Below are 8068 nucleotides of genomic sequence, written 5' to 3'. Positions count from 1 at the left end.
TGCGCGTTTGCATGCATGTCCCCGGGAGAGCCAGGCGGCCCAGGTTGAAGATGCCGTGCGCTGACAGAGGCTCGTCACACAACATGAATCATTCAGTCACCATGGCAGAGCTGGAAATGTCACGTCTCATCAGCGTTCCTCACGCCCGGGTGCCCTCGACATCCCAGGCAGAGGTGGGGTTTAAAGGGAGGACTCGATTAAAGAGAGAAAGCGGAGCTTTTTTTTTGTTAAAGCAAACAGACATTTATTGCATTGGGAAGCAGTGTTGTACATTATCCCCACAAAAAAAAAAAAGAAAAAAATCTTTTCGCAGAACTGTAGCACTTAATGAGATCATAGTCTGTTGTGCAACTGTTTGAGCTCGCCTTTGTCTCAGCAGGACAAAGTGTGCATCTCAGATTCTCCGTGGGATTATCCTGTCATCGTCCTGCGCCTCTTCCACGTCCGATCGCCCTCCAAAGAGTGGGTTGCTACTTTTCTCACAGTGGAAAAAAATGCCGACTTCGCCTTTCCTTGGCAGCCAGATAGGCAATACAATAACAAACAGGAGAAACTGTACAAGCAACATGTCCAAAAAGTTAAGCCGGGCTACCTGCTACTGTCTTTAACTCTCTGATACAAAACTATATTTTCATGTTTTTGCTACAGATTTCAAAGTTGTTTTTTTTTTTTTGTTTTTCCTTCCTTTTTTTTTTTTAAACAAAAAGCAACATCAAATACATCATTCCTTATTGTAAACCACAATCAACACTAACAGTAAATAGTACGTTATCATAATCTTTATTACAAGATATTAGGCCACTGTACAAATCAGTGAGAGTCGTACAGTACAACGAAGAATTAAGACTGTTTCTTGAGGTCTTTGTCATTCAAAGCTGTATACGAGGTGCTTCAAGATTACACAAGAGTTTCAGAACTGCTGCCATGCATGCATGAATTCATATTCGCCATGCATGAGTTGGTACTTTTAAGTGTTTTTTTTTTCTTTTTTTTTTCTTTTTTTTTTTACCAAAAAGAGCCCTAAAAAAATGGCAACCGAAGGGAAACGACTGAAATCAATGCGTAAATGTATTAAGCACAAAAAAAAAAAAACCACCTACAACAACAAAAAAAAAAAATGGTATTCAGTAAACCCATGAGATTTGGCACACAATAATGCACAATGCAATATAAATAGTTGTTTTTTTTTATCAATAGGGTGTTTACAGTCAAGTTACAGTATCAATCGATCCAGGTGAAAGCCTGGGTAAGCTTACAAACAGGTGGGAAGTTCACTGTTTAGAAATGACTCGTTATAGCTGCAAAGTATGGTAACAAAAACACTCAGGCAACATCGAGAATCCATAAGTGAAAAACAACATCACTCTCATTTGCTCAGTTTTTCTCAACATACAAAAAAAAACAACAACAACAAAAGAACGAAACCCTCCCTCGGGCTTTACGTCACTTCAAAAAGACATATTCCCCAGGGTTTCCAGAATAAATTAAAGTCGTCGACACGGAACAAAACCAGCTCACCAGTTCTCACTTTGTGCAAGAAAATATGGGCTACCCTTTCCATATTTACAAAACTCTGGTATTCGCTTGCCCTCAGTCAAAAAAAAAAAAAAAAACGAAGAGCAGAAAGGTTTGATTGATAAGATATAGGAGAAGTGTGTGCTTTAGTTTATTATAATAGATCTACCTCTGTATCCTGTCCCTGATTTCTGCATTTCGACAGCATCGCCTCCATCCTTCACCTCGCTCCCCACCGCTTGCCTCCTCCCCCAGTCTCCTCTCCTGTGACTGGATTTATGGCGAAACCCTGTAATCAAGGGTGCGTTTGTGTAAAATGTGTTATGGGGGGTCCACCTGGAGGCCTCCACTTTTTTTTTTCTCCTTTTTCTTTTTTTTGCTGCCGCCTCCCACTCCTGGCCAGCGCTTGTGCATCCATCCATCCGGCTGGTCATGACAGACTGGGAAGAGGAGGAGGGCGTGGAAGTGCTTGCTTGCTGCCACATGAGAGAAAGTGCTTATATACAGTGTCTTTGGATTAGGACTGGTAAATATCGCCATAGAAAAACAAAAACAAAAACTGGATTGTCTTTCGGTGGGTTCGGATGCCTTAAGCCTCTCCTGAAGTCTTCTCTGTTCCGTTTTTCAGCGCTTCGTCGCCATTCTCATCCTCGATCACAACTGTGGATGACAGGGGAGGGAAAGTTAATGAGGATGAGGAGGATGGTGGGGTTTGGGGTGGTGGCAGGGGGGTCGTCGTGGTGTGGCGTCTTGAAAAATTCACCATCAACTAACAAGAGAGCATGAAAAGCCCAGCGCTGTGTGAGGAAGACGTGACATGTGCATGCATGTGAGAGTAACCTAGTGCACAGCAGCGCTCAAACAACTGCGTCTGATGCACTCCTGCACATGTGCATGCGTGAGTGTCTCCACTGCAGACCTACAGGTGTACTTCCTCCCTGACTGCCATGTTTTTGCTTGTAACTGCATGCATTTATGTGCAACCTCCTTTTTATGCATTGTAATTAAAAGAATTTGTTAATTAAAAAGGGTCATACAAAAGATAATAATAATAATAATCAGGAAAGACTCAGCTTATAGAAAACTCAACCATGCCAACCTTTCATCAAGGGGAGAGGTTGCGTTAAGATCAACTCTGTTGAGCAACATTGAAGTGGCAACGCAGTGCGCATCCAACTTGTGTTGCAATGCGAATTATTTAACAATCTACGCAACACACATGCATGCAAACAGTAGATTTGTGCACCCAGCTGAATCGATGTGGTAAAAAAAATAAATAAAACATCAAAACAAAACAACAACAACAACAACGAAAAACCTGGTCGTTGCATCCTCAACCATGGCTGCAAAACATCAGCCAAAAGTGCGCATTCACCACATCCCCACGTAAGCCAATGGAGATAGGGAGAAAACTGGCAGGGGGTAGAAGATGGGGGGGGGGGGAGAAAAAAAAAACCGTCTTAATTATATAATTACCTCGTTTGCTTCTGCCAATTTGTCCGAGTTTCGGCGGACGCTTGTTCTGTGAGCCGTTGAAGAAGTTGTTGGTGTCTTGAAGGCGACAGGTGAAGGAAAGGTGTTCCTCGTCGCCCTCATTTCCATAATGACTCATTTTCTCTTCGTTGAAAGGCAGCACTTCCGACATCTCCAAAAGGCGTCTTATTTACCAAGGCGCGACGGATGAAATAGGCAATATATGCGGTAGCCAAGCTTAAGCCCGGTGTGTCGGTAACAAACAGAGTAGAGAGGGGAGGGGGGAAAAAACAACAACTACAACAGAGGGAAAGAAACAACGCGATCCGCTGGCACGACCTAGCCCTTTCTGTTTACCCCGAGGACACGTGTCTAGCTCCGCTGGTACGCACCAGAAAGAAGAGAAGATAAAGCAGGGAATGAAAAAAATCTCGTCAGTTTCCCCAGTCGTGGAGCTTCGGCAACATTATTTTAAAAATCCAGATGTTTTGTTTTTCGTTTGTATGTTTTGTTTCCTTCTCTCTTGTTCTCTGTCTCTCTTTGCGCGTATATGGATGTGGAAATGGAGGCGCGCGTATGTATGTATGTATGTATATTTAAAAAAAAAGAGCCGTGAAGAAGCGCCCGCTGAACCCGTCGCACGGAAAATCTGAGGAAGAAATGCAAATCGAGGAGCGATGCAAAACACCGATCCCGGGGAGACCTGACGAGGGAGCTGTGTACAGGGAGGGGGCGGGGGGGTTGTGGTGCAACCCAGAAGGGTCCAGCTGGAGACAACCAGAAAGCTCCTTCTCTGCTAAAAGAAATCAAACTATCGACTATTCTGAACAAGGACGTCAACAAATTCTGTACCAAACGAGACGAATCTATATGTTTGTTTGTTTGTTTGTTTACTGCAGTAGCACGAGTCTGAAAGACATCAAATTGTTAGATCTCCGTAATTTCACGAATTTATGCGCATTTTTATTATTATTATTTATTTATTTTTTTATTTGTATCTTTTGCCGTGATTTCTTTTCGAGGAGGACGTTTGTTCATCGCCAGAGGATGGCGGTATTTTCATAAGCTGGGGATGTGACATTTGGCCCCTTGTTGCACTCTCAGCTGTAACGATATATATATTCCAAATTTATTTCCCTCCATTGTTTGATATGGACAAATTGTCAGAAATGAGCAATCCAAAGAGAATAGCTTACAGTAGTATATATTTTTTAAAACTCGTTCACACTTTATGACAGAAAAAAAGGCCCACAAACTTTGATGTCTTTTAAGAGAGCCTTATTAAATTATTTAATTCAATATTTAATTTGCATGCTGTAAATATAAGATGACTTTTCTCCTTTGTCAAGCTAATGCCCAGATTTTAAATGTTTCACCACTGCTCCAAAGTCTGCATTCACAGGATCTTTTATTCCCAGAGTTTATTTATCCAACCATAAGAAATAAGGATATTATTTGTTGTGCATAAGGAATTTTAATGCCGAATAATTCACAAAGTGGAACAGAACAGAGAGAGTCAGTCCCCACTCAGCCCTGGGCTTCAATTGGGGGATGAAACCAAGTGAAGAATCAGACACACAGCTCTGGATTTGTGCTAAACTGCACCCTCTCTGGGGTTCTTATCCTGTTTGTATATCAATATTTTTCATGATCACGTGTGCCCAAACCTGTCTTGGGTGCAGCAGTTGCGGATATGTGTGAGTCGTGGCAGCTTGTGTGCGAGCAAAAATAAAAACCCCGAGTCCAGATGAAGCTATCAAAAAATTATCAAATCTGGGTACAGAGTTTCCGCTGAGAGTACGAACAGTTTCACCTCCCCCCAAGGAGATAATGATCAATTATGCTCTCGGTTACTAAACATTTATTAGTTGTACTATTACAGTGAGTGCTCCAATAAAAGTTGGCCCGAAGGATTCTGCCACCTGAGCTGTGGATCTCTGCAGCTCCTCCAGCTTTAAGGATTGCTTATCGTCTTGTTCTCTGAATAATGCTCTTCTTGTCTGGTCAGTGAGCTTACAATTCAGCAACATCCCGAAGACGACTGGTTGCACTTGATTTAATTAGAGGTATTAGAGGAAACAGGTTTGAATCCATGACGCATGCATCAGATTTTTTTTAATGTAAAAAATGTTGGCAGCTATTTATAATTTTCCTTCCATTTTACAATCATGTGCTAAGCCCTAATCATGAAAAAGATGTATGACAAAAAATGCTGGGTTTTATGTAGGCCCATAAAATATGCTGGACGTCAAGCAAAGAGCATGGCAGCTTTTTGGAAAATGAAGCACATTCTTAGGCAGAAATCACTGTATGATTGCGCATAGATTTGGAGCAGCACATACATAAATAAACGGTTCATAAGGTCAGATATCAGGAGCAAACAAGTTTTTTTTTCTTTTTTAATACTTTCAAAATCTAACATGTTGGTGGAGGAATTTCAGCAAATTTAGTGACACTGAAAAATGTTTTCCTGAGAGCAAAGACATTTTTCGGACTGATAACCCGAGCTGAGCTTGGCTGCGTTGTTCTTTTAACAGGATTTAAGTTTAAAGTATTGACTTTAAATCTGTGTCTGACTGGGCTAAACTGACTATATGCCTTTCAGATTCATCAGATATTTGTATTAGCTTAGTTTTGTTTCGCAAAGCTCCTGATTCACACGTTTGATGTGAATCAGTGTTATATAATTAACCCGACTTGCATCGGATGTTGTCATTTATGCACCCGTGCATATTTTAAAACCAGTCCAATAATGTATGGAGCGATAAAGATGCTCACAGTAAGGAAAGCTTATGATCTGAGCTCTGTTTTAGAAAACACAAAGCAGGGACAAAAATGACGAGTTCATGCCCAGAAACATATGGAGTGAATTAATAAAAAAAAACAACAAAAAAAAAACCCACACATATATGAATTTGATTCAGGCTAGCAGGGACCACCCACCGGGAGGAGACCCAGAGAAAGACCCAGGTCACGTCGTTTCTGGGACGCTCTGGGAACGCCTTGGGATTCTCCTGGAGGAATCGGCCAGAGTGGCAGAAGAGAGAATGATTCAGCTTCAATGCTGTGCAATAATCATCTAGGTTTAAATGCCAAAAGTAGATTTGAGCTACACATTTGTGAGTGAATGTGACATGGATACAGTTATTTAGCACTAGTTCTATTAAAAAAACAATAGAGTGTTTAATAGTAAAACATTTATAGGTGATGTTAGCAGTTTAATGGTGGTGCACGGCCTTGTTTTATAGATATTGTAGCTGTAAAACTATGATCAGTATGAAATATTAATGACATGTATAAATGTTTAGGCTTAATGCACTTTATATGTAGGATTAGTTAAATAGTTGTGTAATTTAATTAGCATTCCTTTTCAAGGACAGATTGATTCAACTTCATTGATATACATTTTTATTTTATGTATTTGATTTCATTTATATTTTATAGCCTCAGCTATAATACTTCACTGATATGGTTTGTTGTCACATTGCTATGACATTGCAAAAAATCTTATTTTTTTTTAATTAATATTTATTTGTCTCCCAAATAAAGTTGTGATTCATTCACCCATCCATAGGTTCATTCATTAATAGATGCATTGTTTCGCTGTGTTCCCTTCTTTGTGCATTATGAAAAAAAAAACAAAAAAAAAAACACACACATTATCATGACGGCATCCCATATTACTTATTTTGCTGAAATAATCCACTTTAAAAGATTTATATGCCAACACATCAGGTACAAAACGTCCAGACCAAGATGAAACTGGTAGGATTAAAATTTACACACTTACTGAACTTTTTTTTTTTTTTAAGTAGGTCTCCACCTGCTGGCAGCGCTAACATCTGCAGAAGGAACAAGATGAAAGGAGGCCTCCCCAGATTCTTTGAGTCGATAAAGGACGCAAATCGTCTTTTCTCAGAAGAACCAAACCCAATATAATTACACAGACAATGGCAGGACAGACGATACATGAGCCTGCAGCCGAGCTGACTTTCCACACGTTGTCTATTCATAAAAAAGGAGCAATTATGGCACACCTACTCCCTTTAGACTTAAAATAGATTCATAACAACAAGACGGTCTGGAAAGCAGGTCTGCAGGTTTATATAATGCTTCCGTGTTGTCAACTCAACTGGGTGATAGTTTATAGGCTCCAAATAACCCTAAATTCATCTGCTATTGCGACTTCAGAGGAAATAAAAGGTGAATTTCTCTACAAACATCTGTGAACATTAGTTTTTGTTTGTCACAGATTCTCAGTTGGATTTTGGACTTCCAGTCTCAAGCTTTCTGTGTCAACTGGCAAGTTTCCTTCCAGACTGGTGTGCTTACCTCCATCCATCGCCCATCCAGCTCTCACCAGATTCCCCGTCTCTGCAGAAAAACATCCATACAACATAAAACTGTTGCTGAGACGTTTCCCCCTGTGGATGCTGCGTTTAGGATCGTGCTCAGTGTTGGTTTTGTGTCATATTTTTGGCCACATTTCACCAAAACATTGTCCTCCAGTTAGTAACTGTATACCTACAAAATGTTTGTGTGTGTGTGTGTGTGTGTGTGTGTGTGTGTGTGTGTGTGTGTGTGTGTGTGTGCGTGCGTGCGTGCGTGCGTGCGTGCGTGCGTGCGTGCGTGTGTGTGAGTGGCTTTCTGTCAGCAATTACTTTCTTCTTCCAACTCCTCTATTAACGCTTTTTTTTTTTTTTTTTTTTTTTTTTTTGCACAAAGATGCAACTGTGAATTTGGCACCAAATAATCTCTTTGCTTGGCTACCGGAGTTTACAGAAAAAATATTAAAAAAACTATAAATGTGCTTATGATGTATTAAAATGTTTCTGGTGCAGGTAAAAAAATAAATAAACAAATAATTAAAAACCGGAAAAAATAGATATACAAATAATAATATATTGCTAAGTTTATATAACTTGGCATATGCAAAACTTGTCTTTATAGTTTTCCTGTTTTCTGTTGGTTTTCAGGATACCGCTCTATTCCCTACCTTATATCTATAGAAGTTTTTATTTTTTCTTCCACTTGATAATTATTTACCGCTTTGCATTGGTCTATAAAATAAATCCCAATA

General features: G+C 40.0%; 1 protein-coding gene across 1 annotated transcript; it reads right to left on the bottom strand.

Moving 5' to 3' along the window:
* Positions 1-227: 227 nt before the first annotated feature.
* On the bottom strand, positions 228-3706 carry LOC103144362 (calcium/calmodulin-dependent protein kinase II inhibitor 2-like). Its single transcript, XM_007561309.2, has 2 exons — positions 2992-3706; positions 228-2175 (listed from the first exon to the last, which is right to left on the bottom strand). Exons 1-2 carry the CDS (start codon positions 3158-3160, stop codon positions 2105-2107), a joined length of 240 nt encoding a protein of 79 aa, XP_007561371.1. The 5' UTR covers positions 3161-3706; the 3' UTR covers positions 228-2104.
* Between the last annotated feature and the right edge of the window lie 4362 nt (positions 3707-8068).

Source organism: Poecilia formosa, unplaced genomic scaffold, assembly GCF_000485575.1.
Source record: "Poecilia formosa unplaced genomic scaffold, Poecilia_formosa-5.1.2 Scaffold124, whole genome shotgun sequence".
NCBI lineage: Eukaryota > Metazoa > Chordata > Actinopteri > Cyprinodontiformes > Poeciliidae > Poecilia > Poecilia formosa.
The sequence above is the reverse complement of the archived record's forward strand: the minus strand, read 5'-3'. Positions and strand labels throughout refer to the sequence as shown.